The following is a 22,795-nucleotide window of genomic DNA, read 5'->3' as shown; positions in this document are numbered from 1 at the left end:
CTTATTCTTATTCATCTGTCCTTGGTCCATAGATCAGATTCCTATGTTGTTAATCAAAGTGTGTCCCAGATATGACAGAAGCGCAGGAAGTAACTGAAGCACCAAAAGACAGAATGACAGCATGCGAGGAAGGGACAGAGGAGAGAGGAGAGAGAGGCGGGGAGGAGGGAGAGCGTGAGGGGGTGTTAGGGGAAGACAAGCACTCGTGGGGGTCCCAGCTTTTAAATAATTCAGAGAGACTCACAGCACTCAGTGCAGAGGAGTAGCACTGTCAGGTCAGCTCATTCACTGCAGAGGAGAGGGAGAGAGGGAGAGGAGAGGACTGTACAGAGAGAGAGAGGAAGAGTGTATAAAGATAGAATGAGGAGAGGAAGACATGACTGTGGGAGAGTTTGCCTGCATGTGTGTGCATGCATATCTACAGGCCATCTGCGCATGTGTATCCTTTGTGTGTGAAAATACACAAAATGAAGGAGAACAGGTTGTTTCCTCCTGGAGCTTTTGGGTTTCTCTTAGTCACCACGGTAACCGCCTCCTCCCTACATCCTGCACTCCTTTGCTTAGTTCACTCTTCCCCCATCCATGCCTCCCACGCTCTTTTGACTCCTCCTGCTGTACCCCTCTTCATTTGCTGCATTCCCTCCGCCCCTCATCATTCAAATCACTTGTTTATTTATGTTGTTATCATCAGGCTCCTGACTCTCAGTCTTGCCGGTAAGCATGCTGCAAAATCTAGAGCAAGAGGAAATATTGTAATCCCACTTTATGGATACCTTCCCTCTTAACTCCTCCCCCCCCCCCTGCAGGTTTGACTTTGTGATTGGGGACTAGAGGTCACCACAGTCGGCTAGAGGGAAAGAACCAAAATAAAACTTTTAATAAAAGATAAGCAACAGGATGCAAAAATAGAAAGATCTCATATGAGAAGGCAAGAGTATACCACGCAGGTTTTAAAGGGTGAAGATTATTCACAGAAACATTACTACATTATAGGCTCAGGCAGTCCTGGAAATAAAAGGTGTTATAAGGTTATTTAATGAGTGGAAACTAGAGCAGAGAGACTCACACCTTAGCGAGAGATAGATTGTTCGACTATAAAACTTTTTTTTAAACTATGACTATCTGTAATCTATTTTCTTATGGCTCCTTACTGAAAAATACATTTTTTAAGATTTAAAAATACCACCAGACTGTCACAACCATTTCGGCCTGGGGCTAATATTAAAGATAAAGCAGATAGGGACGAGAGATGCCATTAAGTTTGACAAGGTCACTATTGAGCACCACAAACCCTGTACGTGCCTAAGAGCACTGAATATTAAATGGTGATGTGTGACTTTGCGAGGGGAAGACACTGGCATCGCTAGCTGAGCTGAGGAGCATCAGAGGTATGCCACATCCTCCCCTCCCTCCCTCCTCCTCCTCCCCCTTTCTCCTCCACCACCACCCTGCCCCCGCCTGTCGGAGCGTTCAGCAGCGGACAGCAGCACCGCACGAGCCAGCGCACAGCTCACCTGGCCCCGCAGAGGTATTTCTATTTCCCCCCTCTTTTTCCCGGCGAAGAAGTGCTGACCGATGGAGAGCCCTGACGTCACCATGCCAGGTAGAGAGTGAAAGGGGGGCTTTGGGTCGTGAGGAGGAGGGAGTATCACTGCGGGTGTGTTGGGGTGGCCTCTCCATCGCGGTGAACACCTTTCGGGCTCGGACGCACGCACGATGATGGACGCCTGGCTGCTGCTGCTGGCTCTCCTCGCCATTGCTGGAGGTGAGTAACTTGTCCGTCTAATGGCTCCATCGATGCGCCTTTGTGTTCATCGTCACCTTTCAAGGGCCAAAAGCACCGCGCGTTCGTGCTTTCAGGAGGTCTGGAATAGGTTTCTTCAAAGTAACGAGGGAGTGAGCGTGAAAACAAAAGGAGTGGTTAGATCTTGAGGAGAGGCAGACGTGGAGAAAATGACTCTTTCATTGCTGTGTCACCATTTTTCTCATCAGCGAGCGCGACGGAATGATATAAATATTGCCCACTCTATATATCACATGCGCAAACTGAACAAACATTAGCAACTGCATGAGCTCACATGATTATCCGTTTACAACCTGAAATAAATCTTTTTCATTTAGGGTAGCTGTTTATATAGAGGCCTTACTTTATAAAGTAACATCATGTGGTTATAATTGGATGGACTAGGTAGTATTGCTATATGTATTTTGAGGATACATTGCACTTTGCCAACAAAAAACAACAATATGGCTAATTCTGAGGGTATTTTAAAGCATTTACATTGTTTTGCTGCTAATAGGCTGAGCATTAATTAAAAATAGCGTGCACAGCAGGTATAGAAGGCTTTGTGAATATAAGCATGACATTTACAATACATTAACTCAAAAAAAGACCAATCCACTATTGCACCAGCTATCCTTTCCATTCTAAATATACATTAGAGACAGAGAGAGAGGTGGGGGAGAAATTATGTTATCATCCACGTACTCCCCTCCTCTCTCTCTCTCTCTCATTAACACTGAGGTCCTGCATTGAGTGGGCAGGTTAATGAAACTTCTACATCCTGTCATCAGAGGACAGATGATGTGTCAATCAGCAGAGCGTGCAGATAAATTATCTTTCTGTCTTTGTGGAGGACATGCACTGAGGAGATGAGCCTTATTTACAACATTGTTGTTGTTGCGTTGCATTCGGAGCAAATGAGGTATGCGTTAAGTCATTAGGGTGCTCAGACATATGTTACCTCCGTAAGTTGGCTCTAATTTGTTGTTAATTTCTGCTCAGTGAGTGTTTGCTCGTAGCAGAGTGGAAAACACATCAGCTGATTGGTTGAATTACGGCTGCCTTCATATTTTTAGCCAATCCATAGTAGTGACAGGGCAGAGGCCAGCTCAGTGCCTCCAAGGGGAAATACTGTTTGTTACTGGCTGTGTAGCAGCACACATAACCACACACTAACACACCTTCACACACACACACACACACACACACACACACACACACACACACACACACACACACACACACACACACACACACACACACACACACACACACACACACACACGCACGCGCGCCTGGCCATCTGCCTTGCACTGACTAACTGTTCATCATCACCCATGGCGACAACATGCTCCTGCTTTCTCTGCAGCACATATACATAATCGTCACCAACACACACACACACACAAACACACACACACAAACACACACAGCCAGAAAGTGGGCTTTGCACCACTCACGGTCATCACAATACATCCAGAGGAGTATTCACAATGGCAGCATACAGTAAAAAAACACTTTCACCTGCAGTCAATCTGCCATTTATTAGTTCAGAGTGGAGTTTGATTTTTGTCATAATGACATAACTTTTGATTAAATTACACTTTTCAAAAACACACAGTGTTTTACAGGTAAACAAACAAATATAATTGTACACATATACTGGTTATGTGCTAGAACATTACATGAGCAAACTCTAATTTTAATATAATACTTAAGTTAATGTTGGATTTTGTTGATGATTGTCGTACAAAAAGACAACATGTTTATAGATATAAAAGCCTTCTAATAATAACTTAAAAGAGTGCATACCACATATCAAATATATAAATTGTACTGGAGTAATTTTAGATCTCTTTAAAAAGGATTTAACCAAACAGAATATTGTCACAAATATAACCCAAACTTCAAATAGAGCAAACTAATAGGACAATAAGGTGTCTTGTTATTAAGCTGCTGTAAACTTGCTTCACAATATCCAGTTCCCCCGAGCACTATGTTTTGTTGGTTGATCATTCTTTGAGTTCAAACAAGAATGCTGTAGAAAACGGTACCAACATGAAATATCACTCTTATGAGCTCCATAAACTGTGGAGTACTAATGAGTCATCTCTCCTTAAGGGAGAAAATCTGATTAGCATCAGCCTCAGAGACTGTAAACTCAATCCACACGCAAACAAATGTTTGAAGAAATGAGCACATGGTCGCACACCTGGGCTAACTTACAGAGGTTCCATACAGAGACGCTACAAAACACATAATCTTAAACCTGTATGCACACAGACTCAGATTCAAGTCTTTTCCCTCACAGTAGTGGTGATGGAATGAGAAAAAACCCTACTTTGACTGTTTATACTTTCTTACATAAGACTGTAACATACACAGACATGCACACAAAAGCAGTCTCGCATTTGTTGGCTGTGCAAGGGCGCTCAAGGACATTTCACCACCTGTCTCAGATGCTGCCGCAAGGATGTGGCCATCCTGCTGTGTGAGGGGGATGTCTCCTGTCATTTCCCCTGCAGGCCATGCATAATAAACAGGTCTGTGGTGCTGAGTTGACCTGATGCAGGGGTTACTGGATATGGAGCACAGTGTGCGAGAGTCTCATCACCCAAGGACGTAAAAATGTGCTTGGATTAGTTTTACAGCACCACTTTTATCAGCTGCATCTTAAAACAGATGTATTTGACGCACAGCCAAGTCATCCTCGTTGCTTTAGTGACTGTGTGTGTGCATGCAAGTGCCATAATCTTTTTTCTCTGCTTTATGAATGCACTTAGTGAATATCAACTAACCATTTCCTTGGCAGTGCTACAGTCTAGAAAGTTCGCCTCACTCAGTTTAGCCTGTCATCACTTTTCTGCTGCACTGTTCAAGCCCACTGATCTCTGCAGCATCTCAACCTGCACATTACAACCACCCTCCTATTGTCTCTCTCTCTCACTCTGTCACTTTCTGCCTTTATCTCGCTCTCTCATTTCCTCTGTCTCTATCTCTTTGGCCTGACTCCCAGCACACAGCAGCAACAGGATCAGATCAGTGGATAGGGGCTGCATCTGTGATAAGAAATGCACAGCAGTCACACAACAGAGGCCTTCATTTGTATGTGAGAACGTGTGTGTGATCCCATGTGTAAAACTGTGTGATTTGTGCAAGATTGTGTGAGTGTTTGTGTGTGTTTGTGTGAATGAATTTGCAGCGGTAGTAGCAGCACACAGCAGTGTGTGGCCCTGGAGATTAAACAGAAGCAGAAGGAGAGCACCAAGGTTTAATAGAAACTTAAGTAGTGGAGAAAGAGAAGATAAGAGTCACTTGGAATGTCAAGAGTTTTAATTTCAAGAAAAAGGTTGACTTACTCCCAGGCAAGTTATGTTGCTGTGATGCCAGAATGTGTAGACGTGTATCCAAAGTAGACTTCAAAAAAATATCTAAAATAACTCGTGCCTGGAAAAGTGCACTAAAACTAGACAAATATATGCTTATTAACAGTAAATCCTTTGTAGACTGCACAAAAAGGTACGCATAAGACACAAATACACATATGGTCTATAGTCTCTACTGTTCCATCTCTGTATGTGGGCAAATAGTTTTTGGCTCCGACCTGGTGATAACATAGCCTCAAGACTTATAGACATCCAAAAAAGGCTTAGGTAACATCAGTTATAAAAGGCATTAAGCAGTTCAGATGATGTATTGCAATCCCTGAAATATGCACCACTTTAGAAAGCTATACCGTCTGTCATCTGACAGCTGAGCTCCTTTGGCTGTAAATAATATAAATGAACCAAATAGCATATCACCTGTACAAGGGTTGCATAGCATAGAGTGTTTTAACTGTAGATTATTTAGTAGTCTAAACCAGTGGTTCTCAACTGGTCCATAGTGGGTTGTGGACCTGTTTCGAGTGGGTCGCAGATGTGTGAGTGAAGAAAAGAAAAAGTAAAACTTTTATTTTGAAGGCCCGATTTTCTAACGCTGTGCATGCAGTAGGCGTTGGAGTGGAAGTACCGGAGACCATAAACGGTTTTGAAAACTTTTGTCACGTAGTGATCATCTTCTTAATAAAACATCTTTGCTGATGTTTTTTCGAGTCTTCTGGCCAATCAGAATCAAGATTGTTGCCGGAGAATAACTTTGCGGTAGAACTATTCTTTATACATCCATAGGTACAACTTCAGATACAAATGAACACATAATGAGATATGACCCCCGGTTTGATGATTGACAGGTCACAGAACAATGGGAGCTATCTACCCTTACCCACAATTTAAAGTAATTCACACGGACTCTCTCCTCTTTGCTCTTCTCTCTGTGTGGAGCAGCAAGTTCAGCTGTCAGAACAAAGTGAAAAACAAACAATGGCATACAATATTATTAATATAGTATTTATTTATTTTCTTCTCAGAGTGTAACAGAATGCTTAGTTTATATGTTAGTATTTCTAAAAATCTCCTGGGGGACAATCCCCCCAGACCCCCATGCTGGGGTTGGGTTTTCAGCATGTCATGTTTTTCACGTGTGGTGAATTTGCAGGATTGGCTCCAAGTCTGCCTTTTTATTTTAAAAGCATTCTTTAGTTCTGTGAAGGAGGGATAGTCTATAAGGGATATATGCACTGTACTTCACTTTAATTAATATTGTATGCTGAAAAGCGTATATATTACAGCACGATTTTTTGTTGAATAGATTTTAGTGGTTCAAAATTTCGGGTCGCGATTTATTGACCAAGGAAAAGGTGGGTCCCGAGGCCTGACCAGTTGAGAACCACTGCTCTAAACCACTTGCAAAAGCTATGATGCAATTTGTTCTGCACTAAAACATAAGAAAAAATACTTATATGAAAACATTGAGATTTTTGAATAGAGTTAGAAAATAGCCTTTGTAGGTTAAATCTAAAATGTATCTAATTCTATCGTTGGATCAACCCTTGGCACAATAGTATGGATCTTTGATAATTTGCATTAAAAAGGTCTCAGTGTAGTTGTTTGACACTAGTTAGCATAACATAATGATTAAGGGTCACAAAGTCAAAATAGAGATCGATCTGGGCCTTCAATTTTCATCAGGAATGAAAAAGCAGCTAATGCGATTCACCTAGCATGTTATTGATCTCCACCCCTGCCTAATTGCGCATGCCCGATGTAAAAAGCAGATATAAGCAAACAGAAACAACAACACTACAACTACAACACAGCTAGCTTACCGGTTAAAGGCCTCCTGCTTCCCGGATGTCACCGGTGTGGCAAAAACACATGGCAGAAACGTGAGTCAGGTAAACAACTAACGCGTCATTGACAGGAAACCTAGTTTGTAGGCTGCAGAAGTTTTAGTTTTCGCGGCAACGCTGAGCAAAGTGTTTTGAGAATGATGATTATTTGCTACTACTCTCCACTTAAAGCTGATAGCACGTCTAAATCGCTTTGTACGGTCAACTTGTGGGACACAACATGATGCATTCAGGTGTAGCCTACCTCGTAAACTTAAAACGTCTTGATAGGCTGTCCTTCTTCCATCTTGTGGCTCATATTTATTTTTCAACGTTTTTTGTGAAATAGGCTATTGTTAGTTCATATTCAATGTGGTACATTCCACAAAAATATGTTTTTTTCACTTTTCAAAAGAATAATTTAAAGGTGGGGTAGGTAAGTTTGAGAAACCGGCTCGAGATACACTTTTTGTTATATTCCATGGAATGCTCTTAACATCCCGATAGCAATGAATATCTTAAGTGCTTTGACAAAAAATCCATAAAGAAATGTCATCTGTGGAAGCCGTAATACTGTAAAAAGCACGACCAATCATTTTAGCCGGCCCGCTTAAAATAACTGGATGGCCTACCTGCCTGTCAGCCTTCCATCTGTGCACAAACTTATCTCGTGCCCTCATTGGTCATGTGCGTGTTCGTGTGTGTTGGAGGAGGGGCTCTGTAAGGAAGTAGCAGATTTCTTCCGGCTGTGTATTTTCAAATTCTAGCGCACTCGAGCTGGTTTCTCCAAAATTACCTACCCCACCTTTAAGTAATGTAAATGAAAGTTGAGCCATTTGATAACATTTGTATTAGACTACTGAATGGTCAACAATGACTTTTTTTTTATCAACTAATACATTAATACACTTGTTTCAGCTCCAACATTTCTCTAAAAAATGATTGTATTTGTGGAATCAGGCTTTTAACCTATAAAATATAGTGATGGAAGAATCTATCTGCATTTCATTTCTTTAAATACAACATCAAATCTGACTTTATATACAGTAAGGATTTTGTGATAAAGTTTATATGGGTATCAGTAACTGATATTATTGAAAGGATAGTAGATGTGTACAAATAATTGGTTAGGGGCATTGTTGTAAAATGTCCATTATTAGCAACTCAAAAAGTACAACTAATTCAGCCACATTTTGACAGACTGAAGCTTGTCGAATCTGGCGACAATAAAGCTTCTTCTGGCCTCAGTTAGTTCACAGTAGGATGGCTTTGTCTTTGCAGTGCTCTGATATTGCGGCTGGAGGAAGGATCAATATTAATATCTCAGTTATATGGGCACTACAGAGCCAATTGTGTGTTGCCAGGCGATCAATTGATCTCTCCATTATTGATTTAAGAATATTTCAGCATGAAAGGTCCCATCTGCAGCCAAAAAGCCTTTTTGGCAGAGCGCAGACCAGAAAGGGACCCTACTATCGCTCTAACCTTTTCTCATTTGAGTGAGCTGTATAAATAGAGATCATCGCTGTAATAGTCTTAGCTGGATTATTCAATTTAGCTCTCGCTTCGCCCTCATTTTCTCCACATTTGTCTTTACAGCGTGTGCGGACTCTGGCTAAGTAGCTCTGTAAATCAATGTGCTGTTTAATGTAACGATTGATGATTTGATATGATTTTGCAGCACTCCTCCAGAAACTAGGAATAACACGTACACATTTTTCAAAGGTCGATCAGCACACTAAGATCAATGACTGTAAAAGCGATCAGACTCTGAGCGTGGTTACCATCTCGTCTGCTCCTGCTCTGTGTGGTATGTGCGTGGTGGTGTGTAACTTCTGTCGCTCCAGGGTCTAATGGGGAGCCCTGCTGAAATATTCATAGTGTCACATTAAGTTTGCAATATTTGCACTGGAAAACCACCAGAATACAACCTGAGCTACCAGCAACATTACAACCTCTCATCTCAGCCTTTAGCATGGCAGCGTGTCGTATGTGGAGACGGAGAAAGATCAGTCTGTGTTTAGAAGCATCAGTGAGGGCTGAGGATGAACACCAACATGTTCGTGCAGTGATCAGACTAGAGTGTGTGCTTATTTTTATCAGTGTTGTTGAGATAAGAATAAACCAGAAAAGCTCTCTCTTTTAGTCTCTAATTTGTCTCAGTGTCGTAAAATATTAGTCTAGACTTTCATCCTGAGCCCATGCATGCAAATACTTTATAGGAAATTAAGCCGAAAGTATGAGGAGATTGCATTTGTTAACCAAGACTGCGTCAACAGTCATGTGGTGGGATTCAAATTCCAGTCTTTTATTCTAGTAAAGGCAGGAGTTGATGCAGTAACATTGAGACTATTCAAACATTTGAACAGCCTTGGTCACAATGTTAACACCTTCTAAGAATATATATAAATATATTTGTAGCTATTAAAAATCAAACAATTGTTCGTTGGCCTGTAGAAATGTATAGTCACGTTTTGCACGAATGCTGAAATGAATGCTGTGTTTCAAAGAACAAAAACTGAATATCAATTTGACAATTGGGCAATACTTTTCAACATTTCATATAATCGTTTTGAGTATGAAACTTCCATTTACATTATGAGTATGGCAGTTGTAGGCCATTTCTGCTTCATCATTGTTGAAGTGAACTGTATTAGCTTTCTGTCTCTGTGTTATTGCCTTGGGTTTCTGGGAATAATATACATTACTCATATGGTTCAGGCACAGACAGTAGTGTTTATTTCCCTCATGAATATCTGCACACAAAAAGACACACACATATGAATAAAAGTAACTGGCGCCTGTGCACAATAAACAACCAGAGTGCTACACACACGTGCTGACAGGATGTGTATTGATGATGGTGGATTAGTGCGAGAAGGGGCAATAAATGGACAGTGGCTGTCAGCGACACGGAGATGGAGATAACAGGAGGGAGGAGAGCGAGGGAGACAGTCAGGGGAGTGAGAAGAAAATACGTTTTTGCTCGGATGATGGAGAGACAGAGACGATGTAAAAGCAAACGAGACGGAAAAGATGGGACAGAGGAAGGAATTGGAGATTAGAAAAAAAAGGGGGGGGGGGGGGAGCGAGAAATTGCGTTTTTAGTTTACGGGGCATGGATAGAGTCATCATTGATCCAGAGACAGAGGCTATCATTCCTGCTCAGTGAACACAGCAGTGCTACAGGGCCAGAGGGGGGGGGGGGGGGGGGGGGGGGGGTTGGCGGGTTGGCGGGTGTCACAGGAGCTCAGAAACACATTCAGAGGGAAAAGGTGAAAAACAGGAAAGATAGTTGAGCATGTTTAAAGTTTTTCATTTCAAATTTAAAGGGCTATTCCATATTTTTACATCATTATGGCATCAAATCCTTAGTTTTTTTTATTTCAAAATCTTCATGTTCTTTTTTGATTATATTAATAATCAATTTCTTATTTGGTCATTTGTAAATACTAATCAGAATTTCCAAAAGCCTTAGATAATGTGTTATAATTGCTTGTTTAGTCCAAACCCAATTATATATAAATTATAAATAATAATGTTACCATTGTATACAATAGAATAAATTAGCATTTTCTTTGGTGTACCAATTGTTAATATAGACAATTAAGTGTTCTTTTTGTGCATATTATGCATATAATAGAGGTAAATAAAGGTTAAGAAGGAGTTGTCTAGGATCTGTTTAGGTCTTTGTATTTTATTCTATATTATGTGTTCCCTTTTCCCCTTTTGAATTGTTTTTTTTCTTTTCTGTTATAGTCTTTGTTTGTGTTTGAATTGTCTGAATTGTGAAATTGTGAACATCAAAATAACTGTGTTAATCTTACTCACATTCGCTTTTACTTGTTTGTTTTCCCGCCCCGTTAATAGCCTCTAAAATAGCAAGTTTAAACATGACATCCTTGGTACCAAGTTAACAGCCTGTGTTTGTCTTCAGGGGCAACGTGTGAGGGAATTGTGAAAAGGGAAAGAGGCAGCTGAGCAGCGAGCAGATGCCAGAGAGGCAGGGAGTGAGTAGCGGAGAGAGAGGCAGGAAGGAGGAGGTGCAGAACAGTTGTTTTTCTCCATGCGTCGTGTCTCTCAGTGAAACACCTCCCCTCCTGTGTGCTGTTGTGACAGCTCTGCCTGAACCCAACCACTCACACTGATACAGTCTGCTACAGAAGGAGGACAGGGGGAGGGACGGAGGGGGGAAGACAGGGGAAGGGAAGTGAGAGATGAAGTGAAAATAACCCAAAGCTACAAAAGACTGGCAGTTGGAAAGAAGTGTAACACAGCAGAGGAGAATAAAAACAGACAGGGCAGAAGCACGAAGAGAGCGATAAAGACAGAAACGATAGCGATAGAGACATTCAGACTGGTTGACTCATTCTTATGATGTCACATCTTGTAAGAAGTGTGTATCGAGCTGTGCTGATGTGCTCCAGGCGGCAGTGATGAGTAATGCCATGGTACAAAGGCTTTGCATTCTCCATACACATGGATAGCCAGCTCTCAATGCCTGCAGTGGCCAAACACAGGAACCCAACAGCAACACTGATTCCCTGCTTGTTATACTATGTATCCAACACGATAAAAAGTATCTTGCCAAGTGCCAAGAGAGACACAGATGGCTGCACAACTGTTGACTCATGATAGAGGCAGATGATGATCATGTGTTCTCATTACAGGAGGCCTGGGGGCAGACACAGAGGAGCGCTTGGTGGAGCATCTCCTAAACCCGGCCCACTACAACAAACTGATCCGTCCTGCCACTAATGGCTCCGAGCTGGTTACCGTGCAGCTGATGGTGTCGCTGGCCCAGCTCATCAGCGTGGTGAGTGTGCACGTTACACACACCCAAACACAAACTGTGTGCACCTTTCACAGCAGTCCAGGATGTTACTCATCATTTTTCATTTTGGTTACATGAAAGATGCAGAACTCCGAATGATGTTTTGTAGATGGTGTTTGTTAGGGGCAAGCACTGCACTACACACTGCATGTGGTTCATGCTGGATCATTTTACTTAAACTGATGGTTTGTATTTGTGTCTCGTGGTTCAAGAATTAGGTTGTCTAATGATGGAACTCTAAGGAAACATCGAGTCAGTGTGATAATGGCATTCTGAGAATATATTTTATAATGACAGGAAAACAACCAGTTGTGGAAGAAGTATTTCGATCTTATACACAAGTAGCAATACAAAACATATACATAATCTTACGAGTAACAACCCTATTTAGTGATGTCATTATTGGGATTGAAGTTCTTTTTGCAGAAAGTTTTATAAACTGGGGATCAGGAGTTAGGAATAGATAGGCGATTATCAAGCAATATAGAGACCCTTTAAGCTGGTATTTTGCATACTTGTCTCAACCTATATTGACTTAAGGTCACGATACCTCGGCTTTGCTAAAAACAAGTTGATTCCTTTTTTTATTTTACGCACGTCCTGTATCATTGTATCTTTTCGGAAGTGCTGAATCAGTGACGTACCCATTTGATACATTTTGTAATGTATATTTCTTCTCTTTCTGCAGCATGAACGAGAGCAGGTGATGACCACCAATGTCTGGCTCACACAGGTGAGACTTCCCACTCTTCTCTTCATCTTGCAATAATGTCCTTATAAAGTAAACACCGTGCTATAAAGAGGGAAAATACCCTATAGCAGATAGAAAATGAAATTGTAGGCCTTGTCATGGTAATGTAGGGCCACCGTTCTAGGGGAGAAACCAGAATAAAGATGGCTGAATAAGCAAACATGTATCATGTCGGTCACTGACTAATAGTCCGTATCAAAAAGACAGAGCCATGCATTAAATATTTGATTTTTCGATGCTAGACCTTAAATATCACAGTTTTACTGCCAGGTCAGAGGAAGTTCATCACACACCACAAGGGATGCGGATGGTGTTTGGACTAATATTCCCTTTCTAATATAACAAAAGTTAGCATGTTGATTTACATTATATAATCATAGACCACAGTGTTATAGCACCAGTAGACCATAGCAAATGAGAAGTGGTACAGTTGCTGGAGGGGACAGATGCACCCCCCACTCTATATGTTTCACTGTTTGTGGATGTGCAGCGTCTAATCCTGTTCCCCTCGTGTGTAGCAGCAGCTAGTGTCCGATAGTGGCAGAGGCATCTAACAAAACACCTCCTCCAAAAACCTGACGTGAGAAATATCAGAAGTTATTATGACCACATGAGCAAAAAAACTCAACACAAATACTGAACCCTTGTTTCTCAGCTGGTGAATTTGACAGTTTATGCTTACCTACCACTGTGAGTAATGTGGCCCTCGTTGAGCTGCTACCCTCTTCTACATGGCTGGCTCTCCTATGCTTACAGCTGAGGCCTGAAACATGGTAAAGCATGTAGGTGTTCACATTTACACACTAGATATACAAATGCATTGACCCACACAACGTCAACATATGTGCTTGCTTTGAGGGCAGGTGCCAGAACATGTTACACAGCCGTGTGTTTAATTTGGGGGTATATTTAGATCTACAGTATATGAACATTTCCCCAAACAGGCATCTGTGTTTATTGTTACCCTTGCGGATCCTGGATTTTAATTTGATTATTTATAGCTTTATGCATTTTTCTGTCATATGTTCATGTACATACACCTGGTCCTAAGTTAGGATTGATGGCATGTAACAGAGCGTAGAATAGCCATCAGTGCTGTATGGTTCCCCCGCTATCTGTAAGCAGGGGAGCCAAGGACAGCTGTCCTAAGCCAAGACAAACGGTAATAACCACAATGCATCACAGTTAGTGCAGATGACCTAGCATGAGCATTAATGCTCCAACATGGCCATAACATATAAGGGCCAGACAAAACAGATGTTGCAGGTCGCAGAGGCTTCAATGTCAATGAGTGACATGCAGCAGACAGAACAAGATAATACTGTGTTTGAAGAAAAGGTTACACAGAGGACGCGGCGATGCCCACACACACACAGGAAAATCCTATGCCATTTTAATCATGCTGATTGGTCTGTGGCTGGATCATTCAGGGTTGGGGTGGGAATAAGTGCTTCAATCTCTCTCTTTGACTTATAGTAAAAAAAGCATGATGTAAGCATGGAGGGACACAGCACAGGATGTTCCCCAGGCTTGTGATGCGTCATATTGACCGACTGACTGACTGACTGACTGACTCAAAGACGAACAAAGGGACCTTCTCCTCTCAATATGTCTCCTGCTGCTGTGTGATAGGTTCATGAGTTATTAAACATTTTGTTTTTATTGGCCCTCAGGAGTGGCAGGACTATCGTCTGACTTGGATCCCTGAGGAGTTTGATGGGATGTTGAAGGTCAGGCTGCCCTCAAAACACATCTGGCTGCCTGACGTTGTGCTCTACAACAAGTGAGTCACTCACTCACCCTTCCTCCATCAATCCTGAAGACACACACAGGCTCGCAGATGCATGCACGCTCATAAAGTAAAGCACATACATTTGACAACTGATCATGTTTTTTAAAGCTAACTCTATGCTGATTTGGTCCAGCTGCCGCCATTGAATGTCACTTCAGATAAGAACATCAATTATTGTATCAATGTGTAATATATGCAGGCCCGCCACACATGACTGAACCTGTCCACTGTCATCTGATCATATCAGTCATGCTACATTACGATACAGTAGCCTACCTCCAGGCCACACTTCAAAGATGGATTTATCTGCACCTACTGTACACAGTCAGATACTTGTTCAGATGCATACATTTAACAACACATAAATAATTAAACATATCTACACATGATCATACTTTTTAAAGTTTTTTGTTTGTTGAAAATGTGTGACATATACTACTGTAGGCTTAGGTATTGGCAAGAATTTGGAAATACAATAATCATCATGATATAGGGGTTTCGATTCAAAATATTGGGATATTAAATATAATTTTTAAAATGCTGTCACGACACAACACCATAGTCCTAAAATCTGAGTAAATTGAATTCCCTTTTTTATGCCATCAGCACAGCAAGCTCAACATTTGCATATATCACAATCAAACATTCAAACACAACAGAAAATGAATCAGTCTGTCACAAGTTTTTACCTGTAAACTTGTTTTCAAAAATACTTTTATTAAATGAATACAGTATCACAAAACATATATCACTTCACTGCATCAGAGTGTGTCAATATTCTTACACTCCTGTTAGAATCATTTGTGGAAATTAATATACACACCAATTGTCTTAAGAATATATCAACTATACATAGGGATATCTAGTTCTGATTAAGTCTATGGCATGTTGCCTGTTTTGCACAGTTGTTAATCTAGTCTTGAGCGTAATTACAATTAGCTTGCATGTCTGAAGCAGATGGATGCAGACCACTTGTCTCAATGAAATGGAAACAGAGTGTCAGCCTACAGTATGTTAATCAGCTTATCAGAGTACAGTGATCTGTTTGGCCTTCTCCTCTTTCCCTGTCCCTGTCCTTACTTTACTAAAGATTAAAAGATCCCCGACCTGCAGACCTCTGGATAAAATGATCCTGTTAATCCCATGAAACCCAGGTCGACACGTTATCTTCCATATCCTCTCACTGCCTGGAACTCCTCTCAGTCCCATTAAAGTAAACAGGACCATTAGCACTCAAACTAGAGGTGCTAATTCCAAAGTCTCAACTAGTTTTTATATCTATATTTGGAGGAAAGTGGATGTTTCTGAGAGTACACTTTGCCAGGTGGGTCTTGTGTTATCAATGAAAAATAATGAATTATGGTTTTGCAAATGTCAAATCTCCCATCATTAATTAGTTCACTTTTCAAATGCTTTAATAAATGGAAACCCTATCTACAGCTTTAATGTTTTCAACCAACTTCTGAGCAAAGTGTCTAATTCGAGCCGTTTTACTCGACCCAGTGTGACCTGTGAGCTGTGTTTCTGTCTAGACTGTGTGTGTGTGTGTGTGTGTGTGTGTGTGTGTGTGTGTGTGTGTGTGTGTGTGTGTGTGTGTGTGTGTGTGTGTGTGTGTGTGTGTGTGTGTGTGTGTGTGTGTGTGTGTGTGTGTGTGTGTGTGTGTGTGTGTGTGTGTGTGTGTGTGTGTGTGTGTGTGTGTGTGTGTGTGTCCTGGAGCTCTTTAATGAACCCGTGTTGCATAATGAGATGCGTGATGTTCCACTGTTCGTAAGACTTAGGGGGAAAAATCTTATTACAGTTTCTTTAAATAGACGTTTTTTTTTATGTCTGACATTACTTTCTTCTGTCTCTCTCCTCTCCATCTTCATCCCTCTCAGTGCTGATGGGGTGTACGAGGTGTCGTTCTACTCTAATGCGGTGGTGTCCCACGATGGCAGTATCTTCTGGTTGCCCCCGGCCATCTACAAATCCGCCTGTAAGATCGAGGTGAAGCACTTCCCCTTCGACCAGCAGAACTGCACGCTGCGCTTCCGCTCCTGGACCTACGACCGCACCGAGATCGATCTGGTGCTGCGAGCTGACGTGGCCAGCATGGACGACTTCACGCCCAGCGGTGAGTGGGACATCATCGCGCTGCCAGGCAGACGAAACGAGAACCCGGCCGACCCCACCTACGTTGACATCACGTACGACTTCATCATTCGCAGGAAGCCCCTTTTTTACACCATCAACCTCATCATCCCGTGCGTGCTCATCACCTCTCTGGCCATCCTGGTGTTCTACCTGCCCTCCGACTGTGGAGAGAAGATGACGCTCTGCATCTCCGTGCTGCTCGCCCTCACTGTGTTCCTGCTGCTGATCTCCAAGATCGTCCCCCCCACTTCTCTAGACGTCCCTCTGGTGGGGAAGTACTTAATGTTCACTATGGTCCTCGTGACTTTCTCTATCGTCACCAGCGTGTGTGTGCTCAATGTGCACCACCGCTCCCCCACCACGCACACCATGCCCCCCTGGGTTAAACTGGTGTTCCTCAACAAGCTCCCTGCTTTGCTCTTCATGCGGCAGCCCAGGAACAGCTGTGAGCGCCAGCGGCTGCGCCAGAGAAGACGGGTCCAGGAGCAGAAGGAGGGGGGGCGCAGTGGGGAAGCAGGGGCCCTGATGGTGGGGCTCGGGCTGGGCAACACTGGGGGGAGCGGAGGGGGGACCTCCACAGGGGTGTTCAGCAAGGAGGACAGTGAGCCTTGTACCTGCTATGTGAACCGGGCGTCTGTTAAACAGTTCGGAGGGGATCTGGGAGGAGCAGGAGGGTCCATGGATGGTCTGAACAGGGTGAGGGAGAGCCGGGAGGGGGGCGCTGGAAACGTGCCCCGGGGGAAGCACGCAGCTGGAGGACCTGCTCTGACTCAGACCCTGCTGGCTCAAGCCTGTCCGGGCTTCGAGGAGGCCGTGGAAGGGGTTCGCTTCATCGCCAACCACATGAGGAGTGAGGATGATGATCAGAGTGTGAGTATCATATTCTGTTTGTTACCATTTACAGCATCACAGTGGTCATCTCTGTTGCCTCGACCAGTACTAGACTAGTAACAATCAGATCAGTGATATAAAGGATCATAACTGTCTTGGCTGAGATTTATTTTTCTTACATATTCAAATTACCCAAGTTAAAGGAGAGATGTCATGGCCATTTCCACTGATCATAATTCCATTGTTGAGGTAAACTAAAATAGATTTATCCTGTGCATTTTTCCAAACTCACATTGGTTCCTCATACAGCATCTCTGTAAACTACGTGTATTCACTGAATTTCACTCTCTGCCTTTAACGGCTCGTTGGAGCTCCAATAGCTCCAGCCCCCACCCTCCCTGTGAGCACAGTGTGCTCTGATTGGTCGGGACGTTGTGAATCGCGCTGAGCTCCGTGGAGGTGTGGTTTCCTTGTTTAGGATACACAGCGAAACACAGCCAAACTCATCCTGAGCACACACAAACTCACAGCCGAAGTAAAAACAATAAGTGTGGCTTGATATTGAGTAAGAAAAAGGTTGCGGGTACGACATCATGCCGTACCCGGAAGAATCAAATGGACAATGACGTATCTCCAACGAGGCGTTTTGGGGAGGTATTTTCTGTGTTAGAGTTTTACTCGCTATCGGGTGTACTTTGAGGGTTTTGACTCTGCACACCGTTTACATGCATAAAAACCTTCATAACACACAAGGGCACCTCTCCTTTAACATTTTAAAGAGTAAAGCTTTACTACAGATACAGTACTAATAAAAGTTAATCAGAATTGACAGTAAATTAAATATAACAGTTGTCTTTAATTCAAGTTTGATTAATTATATGCTCCTCTAATACATTTGATCATACTAAGAATGCACACATGACAATAAGAAACTTGAATTAGTGACTGTTTAATGTAAAAGCTGTTGCTCGTAGTCACAAACACTCAGAGATTTATCACCTGACTGCATTTCTCCTCAGCTTTATATTATTAGCTCACTGGTTTGGTTTTACGGCTCACCACTTTACTGTTCTGGTTCACTTTGCCCACTTCATTGTGACACACAGAAACACAAATACAAATTCAGATGAACTCCTGTTTGGTACCTGCCCAGCAGTGAACAAAGACAGACACGTATTTAGGGTTTTGAGTAAGTATACTGGAGCACATGCTCTGCTGATACATTACCGCTCTACTGTGAGAGCCCTGGACAGACCTGCAATCATTTGTGAGGCAGCTGAAGCACAACAGACAAAACATCCTCATTAACACAGACAGGCACAGTTAGTGATTAGCTGATGAACACAGTGGAGCATTTAGCAGCTAAAGAGACAGATATTCCTGGTTTGTATAAACTAAAACAGAGCTATGATTGAATATTGTACTAAATGTTGTCAGGTAGCCAGAAACAAAAATGCTAATGTGGTGCCATGACTGCTGGATTTGCAAATAAGCAACAGTTAGCTAATACGTTCACTAAATCAATTTTATGATCCAATAATGTCAGCTTTTTGCTCTGTGTCCAAGTTGTCCTAAAAAAGAGCCCTATGAATGTAAGCTTAAATAACTAAACACATTAAAAAAATGTTTAACTAGATTATTTAAGTGAAACACAAAAACACAAAGTGATGGCGAGGCCAATAAATCCTTTATTGCTGTAATTTACAGCTTTGCAATTTCTTGCCAACACACTCTTATACAGATATACCTGCTGTAATAAACAGTTACCAGACTGCTAATGTATCACTTGGGCTGCTCTCCATTTTAAAACAAATATATTATCTTGTCTCTTTGTGGATAAAATCATAGCATAAATGATTCTACTTACATTACAAGCCATTAAAAGCATCATGAGCCGCACAGATTTGTCCTTTCAGGGTATCAAGTTATAGGGACGATAAAGCGGAGCAGCTCTGCCATTTTAAACGCATGGGGGAATACACCAGAGCATAAGCAAAGGAGACAGATCTGATGACGTAATCATATCTCTCTGAATATTCAACACAGACATGTAATTATAGCAGCGGCGGCATGACGTGTGCATAGAGAAGAAGTACAACTGGAGAAGTGCAGGAATGGAGGAACCACAACGGTTTATCTCTTATCCTCAAGACATCTTAGGGGACCAGCCCTGAATGAAAGAAGCCGACATGGGAAATAATAATCCTCCGTTATTCTGTCCGTCATCCACATCGTTACCATCCCGTTGCCATGCGAACTGCTTTATATAAAAACACCTTCTCCTGCCTCAGTTTACCCTCCCCCTCCTCCTCCTCCAAGTCATCATCTCAGGGGTTTGAGTGTCAGCCCCCTTTCTTTCTGCCCTCCATCACTCTCTCAGCTCGGCTCACATTAACCCCTCACCTCCATTAACCCTCTGCATAGGGAGAGACAGGGGGGGGGGGGGGGGAGTTAGAGAGTGAGCGGTGGGTTTCTACTCCTTTTAATCTGTTTCTCCACCCCCTCCTGACCTCTTTTGTTCCTCTGTATCCACAGGTGAGCGAGGACTGGAAGTACGTTGCCATGGTGATTGACCGCCTCTTCCTGTGGATCTTCGTGTTTGTGTGTGTGTTCGGCACGCTGGGCATGTTCACTCAGCCGCTCTACCAGAATTACACAGTCAAGACCATCACCAGCTCGCCAGGCTGACCGTCTGCAGGCCGAGGACACGCCCACCTGACAGCCAGAGGTGGGGCTGGGGGGGCGGGGCTGAGTGGTCTGGGTTTTATTGTGTCTTTTGAACTGAAAAACCAGGACTAGAACTGAACAGCAATCACGCCCATTACCTTTATAGTAACGTTTTTGCAACGAACAAGGAAGACACAATCATACTCTTACCTGCAGTTTTTAGGCCGGATGTTTAATGGACTGACCTCCCTTTTCTGCTGGAAAGGTCCCTCCCTGCTCTCCTCTCCACTCAGTTATGGAGAGAGGATGTACTCCTCGTTGAACCTTACGCCAGCTTATTAACACTTTCTTCTCGAAACTGTCTGCTTATCGACACACGACATGCCCTCCTTCAACTATGACATTACGCATTCTCAACATTGACTGATGTCAGAGGGAGCTAATCAGAAAGGGAAGGATGGTTCATATCAAGGTTCTTAAAGGTTTATTTTCTTTTTTGAAGTCACTACAGAACTGATTCAGTATATTTTACCATAGCATAGCAGATTACCACAGTATAGCATTAGTAATATATTATTACAATTTCTCTATGTGTTAGCTGATGCAAGGGTGAAATGCTGATACAGAGGATAAGGTGTGTTGTATGATTGTATAGATTAAACAAGAATGTGATACAAACTGTACTACACAGCCTGTGGTGCGCACACAAACACAACATGTGTACAAGCAACAGTTTTAGGATAATACAGAGAGGGGACTTTAATTAAAGACAGAGTGAGGTTGCATTATTCAGTGAGAGGATAAAGTAATAGATGCATGGCCAGAGTTATGCACATGAAGTAGAAGACAGCAGGAGCCAGGGAGCCCAGCTGCTATGAGATGAGTTCAGCTGCAGAGAAACTGTGGCCAAGATGGTGGACAGGACCACCTCTATGATGGACAGTGGAGCATGATTTCCCTGAGATGGAGTTTCCCGAGCTCAGTAGAGATGGAGCAAATATCAGTGTTTGAAAAAGTAACGTGTAAATCAAATTATATTGATTGAAGAAAGGGAATTCTATCATGGAAATGAAGCTATTATGTGTATTAATATGTCATTTCATATTTCAGTATGTAATGTTCTGAGCATATGTATGCGCGTGTGTATGTATGCGTGCCCCACATCCCGATGCATCACATCTGCCAGATTCCATGTTCAGAAGATAAACTGTATGTGTGTCTTCCCCTCCTTTCTATTTATATCTGGCAACCTCTCTCCAGTTTACTCTCCTCTATCTGGTCTTCCATGGACAAACACATTTCTGACATTTAGTCCAATTAGAATAATGGTTACCTACTATCTCTATTCACTACAGTAGTTTTCCTTTTCATCACGGACTGACTGATTCTTCTTACTCCCACAATCTTCCCATGTTCCCTTACAACCAAGCGAGACGCAAAAGGCCTTTTCAGGCATGCAGGGAGTGGGGGGGGGTGAATTAAAATTTCAATAAACAAGAGACAAATGACAAGAGGGCCAAAGCTGAGGCAGTCGCACTAGGCAATAAGTTGCAGATGCAGGATGAAGAAGAACAGATATGTAATATTGCAAATGTTTTTGACGATATAATAAGGTTGCAGACTGAATAAAAACAGGATAACATCACCAAGCAAGCGCAATCCAGATAGCGAGGAGGAATAAAGAGGGATAGGCGGAGACAAAAGACTGTTAGTATTGTTACACCATGGAAAAGCCACTATAAACTCTGTAGAAATGCTGTCTAATCCTCAGTCACTTGCTGCAAGATTCCTCGGCTTTTAACGGTTGCGTGGCCAAGTCTGCAGCTCAGCTCTGTTCGGGACTGGGAGCTCTCTCTTTCTGTCTCTAGAGGATGGGATTACCCTGGGGGGGGGATTCCTGACAGATCCCGAACAAGTGTGAAAAGCCTATCAGAGACCTGTGAAAACTGTAGCCTGCATGGCTCCACAGGGACAAAGTGTTGCTGTCCACTCTCTCTCTCTCTTTGACCTTTCCACTCTCCTTCATTTCTTCTCACTTCCTCTCTCATCATGCTCCCCCATATTTCACCCTTCTCCTTCCTGACTCAAATCTGCTCCTGTGCACACCTTAACCAGTCCAATAAAGGTCGTAGGTTCAGATTAATCAAAGTGTGTGTGTGTGTGTGCCATGTTTTCTTTCTCTCTCTCCAACACACTCAAACATACCCTGTAGTCTGTAATTAAGTGTATTACTCAAACTTCCTCTCAATCATATACCACAGGATAGAAAGGAAGAAAGAGACGTTTCCTGGCTTTCTGATGTCCAGGCTGGTAACTTCCTTTTCATATACTCACACACACACACACACACACACACACACACACACGCACACTCATACACACACATACACACACTCATACACACACACATACACACACACATACACACACTCACACACACGCACACACACTCACACACACACTCACACATACACACATACACATACACACACACACGCACACACATACACACACTCACACACACACACACATACACACACGCACACACACATACACACACACACACACACTCACACACACATACACACACTCACACACACATACACACACGCACACACACACACACACACACACACGCACACACTCACACACATTCACACACATACACACACACTCACACACACACACACGCACACACACGCACACACACACCTTCACACTCCTTTAGTGCTTTCTTTCTTCTAGGAAGCAGGGTTTTTAAACAATGATGGGTGTAGGGCCCAGATCACTTTACG

At 42.6% G+C, this 22,795-nt stretch overlaps 1 protein-coding gene across 2 annotated transcripts; it reads left to right on the top strand.

Moving 5' to 3' along the window:
- The first annotated feature begins 1,497 nt into the window (after positions 1 to 1,497).
- On the top strand, positions 1,498 to 22,148 carry chrnb2 (cholinergic receptor, nicotinic, beta 2). Of its 2 annotated transcripts, none has more exons than XM_034127192.1 (6): positions 1,498 to 1,765; positions 11,663 to 11,808; positions 12,515 to 12,559; positions 14,251 to 14,360; positions 16,247 to 17,372; positions 19,869 to 22,148. In XM_034127192.1, the coding sequence occupies exons 1-6, from the start codon at positions 1,717 to 1,719 to the stop codon at positions 20,019 to 20,021; spliced, it is 1,629 nt and encodes a 542-aa protein (XP_033983083.1). In that variant the 5' UTR covers positions 1,498 to 1,716; the 3' UTR covers positions 20,022 to 22,148. The 2 variants fall into 2 exon arrangements, with proteins under 2 accessions (XP_033983083.1, XP_033983084.1); XM_034127193.1 differs by lacking the exon at positions 1,498 to 1,765 and adding an exon at positions 11,364 to 11,443.
- Positions 22,149 to 22,795: the final 647 nt, after the last annotated feature.

This window comes from Trematomus bernacchii, unplaced genomic scaffold (genome assembly GCF_902827165.1).
Source record: "Trematomus bernacchii unplaced genomic scaffold, fTreBer1.1, whole genome shotgun sequence".
Taxonomy (NCBI): domain Eukaryota; kingdom Metazoa; phylum Chordata; class Actinopteri; order Perciformes; family Nototheniidae; genus Trematomus; species Trematomus bernacchii.
This window is presented reverse-complemented; position numbering and strand designations above follow the sequence as displayed.